At 36.7% G+C, this 14,832-nt stretch overlaps 1 protein-coding gene across 1 annotated transcript; it reads left to right on the forward strand.

The window, feature by feature from the left end:
- The first annotated feature begins 1,047 nt into the window (after window positions 1–1,047).
- LOC107046009 (zinc finger protein 260) lies at window positions 1,048–14,218 on the forward strand. The gene is made up of 3 exons (XM_015268462.2): window positions 1,048–1,325; window positions 10,277–11,791; window positions 13,522–14,218. Exons 1-3 carry the CDS (start codon window positions 1,203–1,205, stop codon window positions 13,768–13,770), a joined length of 1,887 nt encoding a protein of 628 aa, XP_015123948.1. The 5' UTR covers window positions 1,048–1,202; the 3' UTR covers window positions 13,771–14,218.
- The last annotated feature ends 614 nt before the right edge of the window (window positions 14,219–14,832 follow it).

Raw genomic sequence — 14,832 nt, forward strand, 5'->3', positions numbered from 1 at the left:
ATATATATATATATATATATATATATATATATATATATATATATCGATATTGTAAAAATCCAAATCGATCTCTCTCGACTCCAAAATTAAGGGTCAGATTAAGGGTCACAATGGTCAGAATAAGGATCATGGAGGTCATATGGGAATTGGCGAGCGGAGCGAACAGGGGACGCAGCTCCTTAGTGGGTTTCACTAAAATCTTCGCTGTTAATTAGTTTAACCCTAGACTGGTCACCATGCGAGGGAATTGCCACAACACGTCGTTTTATTCACCTTACCATCGACTGGTTGACCGGAAAAATTTGAGAAAAATTGAATTCGTCAATTGAAGTATCTGGAAAATTCTAATATTTTTTTTTATTGTATCCTTAATTCTGGGAGAAAAAAAAATTATTTCCAACAGGTGAACAATTTTTTCCCGTGTTAAATGAAATTGCCTGTTGCACGACGTTGCTGGGAACTCGCTAAACGCGCCCGGGAAGTGTAGAGTGGATTCGGCAACGTTGGAGCGATTTTGCTCATTTTATGTCGACATAAAATCATAAATTTCAACCAATCCTAGTTGAGTATTCCGAATCCAGGACTGTCATTGGTTGAAATTTATGATTTTATGTCGACATAAAACGAGCAAAATCGCTCCCCAGACTAGGGTTAAGAGTGCCCCAATCTATACCCAATGCAGAACTGAGGCCAATAGTACTCAGAAACATCTGAACAAAATAACTGTGGTGCATCAATATGGCGGGGTACACTTATGTAGGAATGACAACCGAGAGAAAATGCGGTGGGATTATGAGTAAACCCAATGTACCCGTAGAGGGTTAATTATCAGTTTTTCCCTATCAATTGGACGAAGTTATTGAAATTGAAAGAACAATTTGATAAATATTCCCCTGTCCTTACATTTATTTCAGTTTTGGATTTTGGATAAATTTTACAGCTTTTTCGCAGCTCATGCTCATGACGATGTGAATAATCCATTCGAAATCCCGCGCTTGGGTGCGTCGTTCGCCATGAAAATGCCCCCACAAAACAGTTGAACATGTCCGTTCGCGTTTGGCGTCCCTCGTTTCTCCCATCCCATTGTTTATAAATTAAAACCCCAGGTTCATCACTCTAGACGTGTTCATCAAGTAGTTAAGGACCTATCAGCTATAATGACGGATTAAATCAGACATTGACAGTTTCGTAAGGGTGTAACCATGGCAGACATAGAGTTATGCCGGCTGTGTGCGGAATCCAAGAGCAAAGTCATTGGTATTTATGATCCTGAGGGGCTCAGACTGGCGATTGAAGAGAAAATTATCAGGTTTCTTCATTTACAGGTGAGTCAGTATCACTTCTCGTGATTTAAACAATTGGCATTTCAACAAATCACTGATGAGGGTTCGAAGGAAGGAGAGAACATCAGTCACTTGCTTCCAACTTTACAATTTCGATAGATACTTATTTTACTCTGGAGAAAATTGTGGAAAATTGAGAATAAGTTGAATTGATGTAATTCTATTTTTGAATGAGGGATTCATAATTTACTCAATTTATTTAATCCAGCCTGTACCATGCCTCACAATTTAAATAATTGCCACGTCAAAAACTCCTTCATTAAACATTTAAAAAACAAAAGACTAGCACAATAGTAGTTACAGTGAATAGGGAATTCAAATCAGGAAGAATTTGTAGAAATTTGAGAGAACATTCGATTGATGGAGTCTCATTCTCAAATAAAGGCATGATATTTCAACTAATTTGAACAATTACAATTCAAAAAACCCAACTGTTGAACATCAGGTAAACAAACAAGTGACGTCAAGTTCCTTTTAATTTCAAAATTACAATCAATATGTATTTACACTGGAAAAAATTCATAGAAATTGAAAAAAAAAAAAAAAGATATGATTGGCCTCTTTCGCAAATTGAACAATTTTCCTTTCAAAAAATCATGAATCAAAGAAATGAAAGAACATCGATCATTTGCTTTCAACCCCTATATTTCGATAGGTATTTACTTCACGCTGAAATAATTCAATATTATTCGTTATTAGTCGGAAACCATAAGAATGAATAATATTATTGAATGATGGATTGGTAATAATCCAGTTCAGCTAGTGCCATCGGTCACAATTCAAATAATTGCCATATCAAAAACTGGTTAATAAACATATAAAAAAACAAACGAGTGGCAGAATAACACCTACAATGGGTATTCAATTCAAGTTAGGAAGAATTTATAGAAATTTTAGAGGCATTCGATTGATGGAATCTCATTCTCAAATGAAAGCGTAATACTTCAACTAATTTGAACAATTACAATACCAAAAACACAACTGTTGAACATTAGGTAAACAAGCAAATGACATCAACTTTCTTTTAATTTTAAAGTCACAATGAATATGTATTTACACTAAAAAAATTCATAGAAATTGAAAAAAAAAAACAAACGATGTGATTCCTCTTTCGCAAATGAAACGATTTTCCTTTCAAAAAATCATGAATCAAAGTAATGAAAGAGCATCGATCACTTGCTTTCAACCCTTAGATTACGATAGGCATTCACATTGAAATAATTAATTATTATCCGGAAGCCATATCAATGAATATTTTTGAATGATGGATTCATACCTTGTTAAAATCATTCAGTCCAGCTAGTGCCATGTATCACAATTTAAATAATTGCCATATCAAAAACTCATTAATAAACATTTAAAAAAACAAAAGAGTAGCAAAATAACACTTACAATGGGCATTGAATTCAAATCAGGAAGAATTGTAGAAATTTGAGAGTACATTCGATTACTGGAGTCTCATCCCTAAATAAAGGCGTCAATATTTTTATTATTTTGAACAATTACGAGTCCAAAAACCCAACTGTTGAACATCAAGTAAAAAAACAAGTGATGTCAACTTCCTTTTAATTTTAAAATTACAATCAATATGTATTTACACTGGAAAAAATTAATTGAAATTGAAAGAAAACAAACGATGTCATTCCTCTCTTTCGCAAATTGAACGATCTTCCTTTCAAAAAATCATGAATGAAAGTAATGAAAGAGTATCGATCACTTGCTTCCAACCCTTAGATTACGATAGGTATTTACTTGACGCTGAAATAATTCATTATTATTCATTATTATCCGGAGTCATAACAATGAATATAGCCATATCAAAAACTCATTAATAAAGATTTAAAAAGACAAACGAGTAACAAAATAACAATGGGCATTACAATTCAAATCAGGAAGAATCTATAGAAATTTGAGAGTACATTCGATTGCTGGAGTCTCATTCCCAAATAAAGGCATAAATAATTTAATTATTGTGAACAATTACGAGTACAAAAATCCAACTGTTGAACATTAGGTAAACAAGCAAGTGACGTCAACTTCTTAAGGGAAAAACCTGTGTTGGCCAACGACTATCAGTATTACAACGGGCTCTATCTCCGTAAATAATGAAGATTAGGCAAAAGACCAAAATATCAAAAGTGTGTATTTTTTATGGGGGATCATCTATTATGCGACATTTTTTCCTGTATCTCCAATTGTTTACTCGTTAAACAACAGTAAACAAAAGCGTTCTAGGTAATTTGCCCGATCACGCAGCATGATGGCGTCAATATCTCATCAACTACTGGTTGTAGGAAAAAATGTCAATAAATCAATTATATGGGAACTTTGATTGCAAATATTTTTCATTTTAACTATTTTTCTCTATCTGCATCAAGTGTCCCGATAAACGCATCGGAGCACGCCAACACCCTGCGCGAGTACTCACGCGGCGCCCGCTCCGCTGCCACCCCCCGATAACTCCGTATCTATCATAGCTAGGGGGAAAAGGCATAAAACAAAAAATGAGTATTTTTACATATCAAACATCTTTTATTTGACCATTTTTCCGATATCTGTCATAGTTTGCCAGATAAAGCCTTTTAAGCAATTAAAATTGTTAATAACAATTGAAGGTTCAATTTTTCGGAAAAGTAACCGACAGATTCGTGATCAGCGACCCAAAAAACATAAAACCCACTGACATTCTCGACGCGACCTAACAATTTTACAGGACTGTCGTGGGCGTAAAGAATGACAATGAAACTGAAAATTGGAGCGTTACAAACTTAAACGCTCGGTGGTGGGAACGAACCCGCATCCACCGCGTATCTCGCGCTCCAAACGGTCTAATATTTCAACTAATTTGAATAATTACCGTTTCAAAAAAGCAACTGATAAACATCAGATAAACAAACAAGTGACAGTCATTCCCTTGAAATTTCAAAATTTGAATGAATATATGCTTACGCTAGAAAGTCTTCATACAAATTAGAAGTTAATTTGAGTCATGTAACTTACCTCGGAAAGATGAATCGACGCGATGAGATGATTCGAGTTCATTGAATTAAGTGACGATATAACTTACTCACTATTACCATCTATCAAAATTCAAACGATTTCCCTTTTCCAAAAACAATGATTGAAGAGTTAAAGAAATAAAAAGATATTCATCATACTTCACTTTCTCCAAGCCCTGACATTTTAATGAATGATGAACTCATCCTAAAAAAGCCTAGAAAAAATGGGAAATGAATTCGAATGATGTAATGTGTCCGAGCATAGATCAACACTTCCACCTCATTTAATTCGGTAGCAGAGTGGAGAACAGGTCGCTCATTAATCTCTCATTATTCAAAACTTGTCACTTTACAATCCGCAGAATTGAACATCAAAAATACACAAAAGAACTTCAAGCACTTTCAATAAATAATGTAGTAGCGAACCGCGTTAAGTCGGTTTTGACTTTTGGTCAGTTTTTGATGAATATCTTTTTTTTTTTGTTATATTTATTTGCTCAAAACTTTACATGTTTATACAGCATTAAAAAAAAAGGAAGAATAATATATATATATACGTCATTACGTAGAGTGTAACACTAGGTACTTACATTAATCTTTGTGTTATGATTCAGAAAGTTTATATTTTTAGTTTGCAGACGTCGAGAAAATTTGAGACGATTTCGATACATTTGAGATCAATTTCCTTGAGAATCGTTCGGATAGAGTATGGAGGGAAGAAATTATTTATCTGGAGAGAGTTGAACATGTTTTCTCGAGCTTGAGCATATCGTGGGCATTCTCATAAAACATGCTCAAGGTCTTCACATGGATTTCGACATTCACATTCCGCAGAGTCAATGAAATTTTTTCTCTTAAGGGAGGCGGCGAGATGATAATGATTGGCCCTGGCTCGATTAATCCACACAATTGTGCGTCGAGAGAGTTTTTGGTTGTGAAACCAGGATTTACGACCTTTTTTAAAAAAATCTTTAAAATATAGTTTCCCTTTGCCTCTTTCATTGTCATCTCGCCCCTCTTCAATACAAATATCTATAGTGGAATCTAGGGATTCTATCCTAAAGTTTTCTCGATAGTCCGTAAATGGAACTGGAAAGAATATATTTGGTGGAGTCTCCGTAGCTTGCCCGGCTATCCGATCTGCTTCCTCATTGCCCTCAATTCCTGTGTGGGATGGAACCCATTCAAATTTAATAAAATGCTGATCATCATTTCTTTGATTGAATAATTCGCAGTTTTTTTTAGCTTCCAATATCAAATAATTTTCCCTTATGGTTTGACTAGGTCTGGACAGGGAAGTGAGGGCACTGAGGGAGTCAGTGACAATTTTATAATCTTTGAATGGAGAGTTTACAGCAATTCTGATAGCCTCGTTGATGGCCAAACATTCCGCCGTGTATACAGAGGCCAGGGGATTAATACTGAGACTCCTGGATAGTCCAAATTCTGGACAGAAACAAGCAGAGCCAACGGAGAATCCATCAGCTCTCTTGCTTCCATCGGTATAAATTTTCACCGCGTTATTGATTCGATTCTGAATATTTGGCTCTATTTCAGTCGAGTCGTTTTCATCCGTGGGGGTTGACAAAATTGTCTCGTAATTACATAAATACATGCCAAAATGGTTATCTGAGTGCAGTTCGGGAATCAATGGAGTGGTTTCTAAGATACACTTGTTGATCATGCGATCTTTAGCTCTAGGGATGAATTCATTTCGATCGATCATATCTCTAATAGTCGACGAGACCTGTGAGCCCTGATTAGAAATAGCCTTAATGAGAAAATTTTTACACAGGAATATCGCCCGTTTCTCAATAAGAGGGAGTCTACTTTCGGCTAGGAGGATATTAGTTGGGGTGGATATTCTGTATCCTAGACTAAATCGAATCGCCGCGAACTGAAGTCGTTCAAGTTTCATGGCATCCTGTTTATGAACTGGGAATGAGATGAACGAGCTATAGTCGATGATTGACCGGACGAAGGATTTATAAATGATGAGGAGAGTTTCTGGGTGAGCACCCCACCAGGTGCCTCTCAAGAATTTAATAATGTTGAGGGATTTTAGTGAGGATCGAAGGGTTATAGCCAAGTGGGGTTTAAACGACAGCCTCTCATCAAAAGTGATTCCTAAAAATCTAGCTTGAGGGGAATGATGAATATCTCCGAATCTAAAGGAGATAGCAAAATTCTTCTCATGACCTTGTTTAAAACTCTTAATTGGCTCTACAAAAAAGCACATGACAAAAAATTTTCTATCTCTTTTAGATTCCGAGATATTCGTCACAAACTGGCTAATAGTCGAAATCTACTTAACCCGGTTTACCGTTTCGGTACTGAATTCATTCACACCACGAAAAATACCCTGAAAAATCAAGAACGGATTCATCACCGGGTCAGGACGAATTTCACGATTAAATAATAGTATATTGTGTTATTAGTGTGTAAAGAACCACTTTTTTATGATAAATTTCCCTATAGCCTATTAATTGTTTTCTACGAATTTGACAGATATTCCTCATCTTTTTGGTGAAATTTGTCCCGTAACCCCCAACACCGCACCTTAATCGGCCAAAATCAGAATTGAAGAAATTGTCCTCCGAATGACCCTCGATCTTCAAAATTTATCGGATATTTCCCTCAAGTTTTCCTGCATAGCAACGAGAGGGATCAGTTCTGCAGTAAAATCCATCGCGTTGCACACTCGGGATTTTAATTTGCAAAACATCCCTCTCGTTCCTATGCAACAAAACCTTCGGGAAATATCCGATAATTTTGAAGGTCTTGGGGTATTATAGCTGAGAATTATCTTTGTTCCTCTCCTACCTACTCCAAAATCCTACCTAACGATATCCTCTGACGTCACCAGATGTGAAAAGTTATATAAAGTCCCATCTGTAGTGAAATGAATGAATTTGAATTGAATTGGGATCAATTTATCCAGCATGATTATTCAATGCATATTATTGTCTCTTCCAATGATAAACTAATCCTGTAACTTCAGTTAATTTTTGCTCGTTATCCGTCCATTACGTAGACGAGTGATTTGTGGCTAGATAAATTTTCAATGTAGGCTCTCTGGATGTTTCCTCATCAAGAGGTAATAAACCCCCTTCTGACGGAAATAAATTTTGATTTATTTTCTCCTTTAATCATTCATTCTTATGAACCAAATAATTTCAGTCATTGCGCAATGTAGTAAAGAAGGGTTTCAACTTCCTTATTTTAAAACGGTGTGACTATTCGCACCAAATAGGGGTGAAGTACGTGTAATGTACAAGTCGTTACTGTTAAAAACTTTCGTCTGAATTTTCCGTGCCAAATTCCAGATATTTTTATCGTGGTCAAATTCCACTGAAATATCAGGAAATCTTGTCATTGAAAAATCAAATATTCCATTGATTTTCTGTTCAAATGATCTGGAAATCAATAAAATACTTCATTTTTCAGTTCAATTATTCTGTAAAACTTCAGAAAAATCTAGAAAATTCAGGGGAAAATTAAAAATTAAGGTCATTTTGTTTCAGAATATTCATGTTTCACTGAAAATTCAATCAAGTTGTGAGATTCCGATCTCACTCCCACTAAAAACTCATAAATTTCCGTGAATTCTTCCGTGAACACTTGACATTTCATAACCATTTTTTCCATAAATTCGATTCAATGTCATGCTGAGAAAAAAAATTGCTTTCGACAAGTATATTTACTTACCACAAGTAAATGCATGTAAATATCTGCATAAGACAGGTATAAATTTTCATGTAGTTAGGAAATATACTTGGCAAAACTAATTTTTTTTTCTCAGTGCACTCTCATGAGATTTTCTATTATATTTTCTATGAAATTTCTACAAATTTCTAACAGTGTACTGCTAATCTATGGCTGACTCGTCGGTGTAGCTTACACTGCGGGGTGAAAATGTCTTCTACGGGCGAAAAATTACTTTCTATAAATTCTCTGTATGGAACCGAAGTTTTTGAAAATCCACAAATTTCACAAGCCCATAATTGAAGTGCATAATTGAAGTTCACGGATGAAGTGTGTCGAATTTTGAAGTATTGTTCGAAATTTTCTGAAATTCAAGTACACAGAGAATAGTATATTCCCTACCTCCCGTGGTCAGGACGTTATTTTCTGGTATGGCGTAGGCTTCTAGTCAGAAATGTGCACTTTGCGCTCGCCGTGGCGGAAGAGTATATTTCAATACAGGTGAGCCTCGACTTCGTCTCGGGCCGCCAACTTCACACTCGTGAAAATTGCCGTCTCACATGTGTCGAACAATATTTTTGATAGTGATGTTACATTCAGCGAGTGGCCGAACTGTGCCGTTTTCGTTTACAAGTAAGCGAAAAGACTTAAGACGAGTAAACGAAAAGGCACTTTTCGGGACGAGGTGAAGGTAGCAGCAGTGTCAAAAAAAAATTTCGAAAGTTGGAAAGAGAACCCATTTAAGAAACTCCTGTTCGTAACATGCATTATCCGTTAGATGACAAAAATAAGCGTATTTTTTTATTGTTTTTAGGAAAAAATTTCTAGAACCAATGATCAATTATTCTTTCCATCAATTTTTGGATTGAATTTCGGAATATTGTTCAGAAATCAATTCCATTTTTCCTTTCCAGTTTTCATAAAATTTCAATTCTGAAAAAGAAGAGAAAAAAAGGCTCTTTTCTCGCGAATGAAGTAATCTTCAAAAACGTAATCTCTTTACATTAGACAAATATTTGGCCTCGAAATTACTTTAAGTGTCTAGTTATGAGTCAGGAGATGAGGATCAGGAGATAAGGGTCAGGATGAAAGGACAAAAATGAGGGTTAGAATGACAGTGAGAAGACATTTGGCAGAAAAAGGCTCGGAAAATGAGGGTCAGGTAAAAAGGCAAGAACGACACGGGCGTCAGAGCTATTATTTTCTGACCCTCATTTCAGACAATTTATTTCTAGAGATTAGACAAAATTTCTGGATTCTAGGAAATTACATGTTAGAAACCAGTGTTCCTAGGGTTGTGAAAATTTCAAACTTAAATTATTTCGGAATTTTAATGATTAACTTTTACTTTTTAAATCTTATTTTGAGAAAAAACCCATACTAGATAGTTTAAGAGTTTAATATAGCATAACCATTCAGTGTTCGAACTCGCTCAATGATACAACCATTTCATGGATTTATTTCAAGAGTAATGATTAATCCGGGGAAAAGTAATCTCCTCGCTAGTGACAAAATAATATTACTAATTATAATAATCAGTTATATAATATTCATCAATTCAATAGAATTCGGGAAGAATCCGAAAAAAGTTGTAATTGTTTAAGCTCTTTAGAACTTTGAAATTCTAGCATTTAATTCTAAATTGTGATATCACTTGCAATATTAAATTCTATGATTTTTGATTGCGTAAGTTGAGCTCATGGGATTGTGGAAAAGAACAAAAATACTCAATTCTTTTTTGTGCTTTGAATCAAAGTTTCTTCAATGAATCTGAAACTTGAAAAAAATTCAGAACGGGCAGATTCAATTTAGGCGAATTTAAGGATCTAGAAGAAAGTTTAAGGCATGTACAAACTCCCGATGATCCTTGATGATGATAATTGATGATTACTTCAATAATTAAAATTTAAAAGTGATATTAACTAATTGACTATTTAATAATTTAACAGTAATTATAACTGATGGACACGGCTATCCCTGCTTAGCCCTTAGTTGAGTTTTCGAAGAATATCATATCATGTCATGTCCTTTTTAGTAGAGCGAATTAGGCGCAACATTAATGGTAATAACAAAAATTGTGCCATCTCCCTTAGATTTCGAGATATTCATTGAAAACCGGCCAATAGTCAAAACCGACTTGAACCGTTTCACCGCTTCGCTGCTGATATACTCAAATGTTCCTGATGATTTTACAATCTACTAATTCCTCAACTCCCCAATGTGTTCCAGGTCGTCACGTCCGACAACCTACCCCTCTCCATCTGCATCGACTGTTACGACCTCCTGGACCAATGCACCCTCTTCTACGAGAGAACTCACCAGGCGCAGATCTCCCTCCGCCACCTCTTTATCGACATCAAGCCCCTGCCGGACTCCTCCGACCCCAACATCGACCACGTGGAGAAGATCGTCGAGTATTCGAACAAAACTGAAGACGAGACCGCTGACCTCGGTGACGACTACATCCCAGGAGACGAGTTAGACCCTGACTACCTGACTGACGAGAACGAGCAGAATGAGATCCCCGAAATTGACCACAAGTACACCCCCCTCGAGCCACCCGAGGAAGTGGAACCCCCGGGAGAAAACAAAACCTCACCCAAGCAGAGCATCAAACAGGTGAGAAGACGAGTGAGGAAGCCATCGAGTCCGATCCGCTCAGGCTCCGAGACCGAGGAAATAAAGATTCCAGACAACTACATGACTGGAACAGAATCAGACAAAGAGATGATAGAATCCAGGATAGATGACTACCCAAAAGCAAAGAAACGAGGAAGAACACTGGACAGATATCCCTGGTTGTGCACAGATTGCAACGACAAATTACCCTCTTTGGAGTCCCTGGAGAACCACCACAATGTCGTTCACATTCAGAGGCCCAAGTACATGTGTGTCCAGTGCTGCAAGATCTTCGAGAAGTACCCTGCATTCTTGAGCCACGTGAAGAGACACAAGAACAAGTCAAAATTCAGCTGCGAAGACTGCGGCAAGTCTTTCGTTCATAAAAAGGTGCTGGAGTCACATAGAGCTATCCACAGTGACGAAAGGCCGCACATTTGTCAGACGTGTGGCAAGAGCTTTCGACAGCAGAGTGCACTTTACATTCATGGCAGGTGCCATCTCCCTGAGAACATGAAGAATCGGTTTCCCTGCGATCAGTGTGGGAAGAGATTCTCCACTAAACCCAATCTGGTTACTCATAAGAGGATTCACTCTGGGGTGAGGAACTTCACGTGCGATCAATGTGGCAAGAGTTTTATTCAGAAGGGAAACCTCGAGGCACATTTCCTGACGCATTCTGTTGATAAACCTTATAGTTGTTCGCAGTGTTCGAAGGCTTTCAAGACTCCCCTTCAGCTGAAGAAACATGAGACTGTTCATACTGGTGATAAACCCCATCAGTGCGCTGTCTGTGGGAGGACTTTTAGGGAGAAGGGAACTTTGAGGGAGCATCACAGGATACATACTGGGGCTATGCCATTTACTTGCGAATTCTGCGGGAAGTGCTTCAGGTTCAAGGGCATCCTCACGACTCACAGGAGGCAGCACACTGGGGAGAGACCTTATAGCTGTTTGGAGTGCCAGCATCATTTCACTAATTGGCCGAATTATAATAAACATATGAAGAGGAGACACGGGATCAATACTTCGCATGCGAAACATCTGCCTCAGAATCAGGTCCAGGTGCAAGGGGGGCAGGAGGAGAATGGCGGGCAGGCGGCTGAAGGAACTGCCAATGTTGAGGTAATTTTTCAGTTTGAGAATTTTTTTTTTGATAATTGTGATAGGTTTTTTTGTGAAAGGGTTTGTGCGCTACGAAAATTATCTTCAGACATCATTTTCTAGGGATTTCCAAGTATGTTACGGTTTGGTAGAGACCACACTATAGATTTAACCGTTTTCGGTTGGCCTAAGTGGTCTTCATTTTCTAGAAATAGAAATGAAGTTGAAGAATTCAATGTTCTAAATAACCGCTTAGCCCAACCGGTTGTCATGTGATTTTTGAAATAATTACAACGGTCAAAAAACACATTCAGTCATCAAATTTGTCAAGTAAATTGGGTGAGAAAAATTTGAAAAATAATGATGACTATTCAGCGTCGTTAAAATTATATTTCGCACCGAATTATTATCTTTTAAAACATTCGTTTATAAATAAATAATTGAAATTGTTTAAACTTCCAGAAACCTAATTTTTTTAGGCATGAAATCGATTTCTGGTAAAATTCGGAATATGAACAAATTAGTTAGGATTTCGAACAAATAAATTTTTTTTTCTTCTCGTATACCCTTTCGGGTCTTTACGATTTGTTCCCTTCCCACCCCCTAACCCCCTGTACCGCATTCACCGAAGGACAAAGGAAAACCTCATTTTGAGGGAAAAACCTGCCCAGGTACAGTCGTTTCTTGTGAGACTTCCGCTCGACAATGAAACCGTGAGATTTAGAGTGTCACAAATTTTGGCCCCCTCAGCCGGGAATCGAACCCGCGTCTCCCGCATGCCAATCCCACACTCTAACCACACAGCCACCGCCGTCGTTTCGAACAAATAATTTTAATGGTGGAAAATTGATTGTTTATAAATTCAATCATCCTTTAAATGTAAAGTTTCCCATTTTTTCGGATTTTTAAAATGTTTTCTAACGGCTCAATATCGAGATCCAAATTTCGACCTGCAAAGTTGAAATGATAAAAATATTGTAAAATGTCCGGAAACTTAGGGTCAAATCGGGCTGGAATGAAAGTTGTGATGTTAGACTACAATAGTATATTTCGTCATTAGGCCGAAAAAAAAATTTCTGGCGAATATGAGGTTCCCCTCACCCTCGCCTTCGGCTCGTGCTGCAATCATATTCGTCAGAAAATTTTTTTTTGGCCGTATGACGAACAACATTTTTTGTCATGACGGCCGTAGGCAGAGATGGCAACGGCTGCCTTACGGCCGGAATGACAAAAAAGTAGAAAAGCATTTCACTGGAGAAAAAATAGCCAAAGTACTTGGATATACCATTCATTTCAGGAATTATTCTGAAAAGTAGGTGGGTTTTTTTGGCTTTTGATGTGTTACTTGTTGTTTTTTTGGAAATATTCCGGAAAAGGAAGAAATCTATGGAATTTAGAGAATGAAATTTTCTATTTTTTGCGTTATATTTCGGATTTCCGAAAAACCAGGTTTGAAAAAATTGAAAAGATAAAATTTCATACAAAAATTTTTGATTTTTTTTCAAAATCTAATAGATTTTGAGATAATTGCAAAATCACATGCAATAAATTCTCTGTTCATTTTCCCTTCTTTGTGTTTATTAATTCGGAAATATCCCCGAAAGGAAGGAATTTAATAAATTAATTAAATTCTCAAATAATGTGATATAATTCTAAAATTGATCTATAAATTGTCTCGTTCAAGAGCTTGCATAGATTTTAGAGTTGAATGCTCCCGTTTAAAGAACTTTATGAATTTGAATTGTTTACAGGTGACACAAATAATTACTGAGACCTCCACTCAGTCGATAATCCTCGAGACTGTCCCCGTCACGACTGTCGAAACGTTCCAGACTGAAACGCCTGCAGCAATACAGACCGGCACATTTTTCCGTGATAAAAATGCCACCTATTTCAATGCAGTACCAGTAACGATACAAAATTTTCTAACGCCGAATGTACCTTATAATTTCTACACTGTGCCCAGTGTAAACGAGAATGAATCAATTCTCCCAAAATAGAAAATTTAATAGCTCATGAGAATTGGAATGTTCTTTGATCGATTATCTGGATAATTAGACACTCGCATTGCAACACAAACAAAACAATCAGTACTAACGTAACGATAAACTAGTTTAATTCAGTAATGATAATGATAATTTCGACTATCATAAGGAATGTGAAAGCCTCAACTCTTCCTGGGTTAAATTTTTAATGAATTGAGAAGTTTAAGGAGCAAAAGTTCATATAATAATAAATATTGAGTGGTAAACATAGTTTACCAAATGTACAAAATTCTAATTCGTTCGTTCTGGGAAGAAAAATGAACATTTTTCCGTTTAAGAAAAGATTTTGGAAAAATCCCTATTATCAAAAATATTGTTTGTTATCGTTTGCTCATGTAAAAATGTCCTAAGCAGTTCTTGTGATAAACTGTCAAGTTCCACAATAAAACAAGTTTTCAAAACATTTGTTGTCTCATCTTATTCAGTAAACTAACGTGTCCCTTCCATAAAAAAATCGAATTTTTCTCCTTATGAAATGTAACAAGTCCCTTTTACTGAATTCAATACAATATCGTAATATTGAATTCCCCAAGTGCTGAATTCAATACAATACCGTAAAACAAATGAGTCCCTGTCATATTCAATGAATCAGCGAGTCCTTGGTGTTAAAAAAACCAATTTTATTACAGATATAAAACAATAGTGGAAGAGCACATTCTCCAATACCGATTCCTTTGAAAAAATTCGTCATGTCCTTAACATCTCCAATCTCTGTTGCTCTTGACGTCCTTCCCCTGTTCACCCTGCCCGATGCACAGGAACGCCTAATTAAGATCTACATTGGAATAATCAGCCTAGGGATGGGCGGTGTTTGTCGATTAATGGAATACGTCGATTTTATGTCATTAGGCCCGATAAACCGCGATTCTAACCTCGCTTCACTCGGTCAGATCGCCGTTTTCGCACCCAACGACGTAAAATATCGTATGTCACACGGCGATAAAAGCATTATCTGGCGAATGTGGCTTTATAATCCGAGCCGAAGGCGATATAAAAATAATACTTTTATCGCCTGAT

The sequence above is a fragment of the Diachasma alloeum genome, unplaced genomic scaffold (assembly GCF_001412515.2).
Source record: "Diachasma alloeum isolate Michigan unplaced genomic scaffold, Dall2.0 Dall_scaffold_01177, whole genome shotgun sequence".
Taxonomy (NCBI): Eukaryota; Metazoa; Arthropoda; class Insecta; order Hymenoptera; family Braconidae; genus Diachasma; species Diachasma alloeum.

Bases quoted from the DNA above. Each gene is read 5' to 3' on its own strand.
- LOC107046009 (XM_015268462.2), top strand. From the start codon at position 1,203: ATGGCAGACATAGAGTTATGCCGGCTGTGTGCGGAATCCAAGAGCAAA. The intron at 1,326-10,276 runs GTGAGTCAGTAT...AATGTGTTCCAG, and splicing joins TCAGGTTTCTTCATTTACAG to GTCGTCACGTCCGACAACCT. The intron at 11,792-13,521 runs GTAATTTTTCAG...AATTGTTTACAG, and splicing joins AAGGAACTGCCAATGTTGAG to GTGACACAAATAATTACTGA.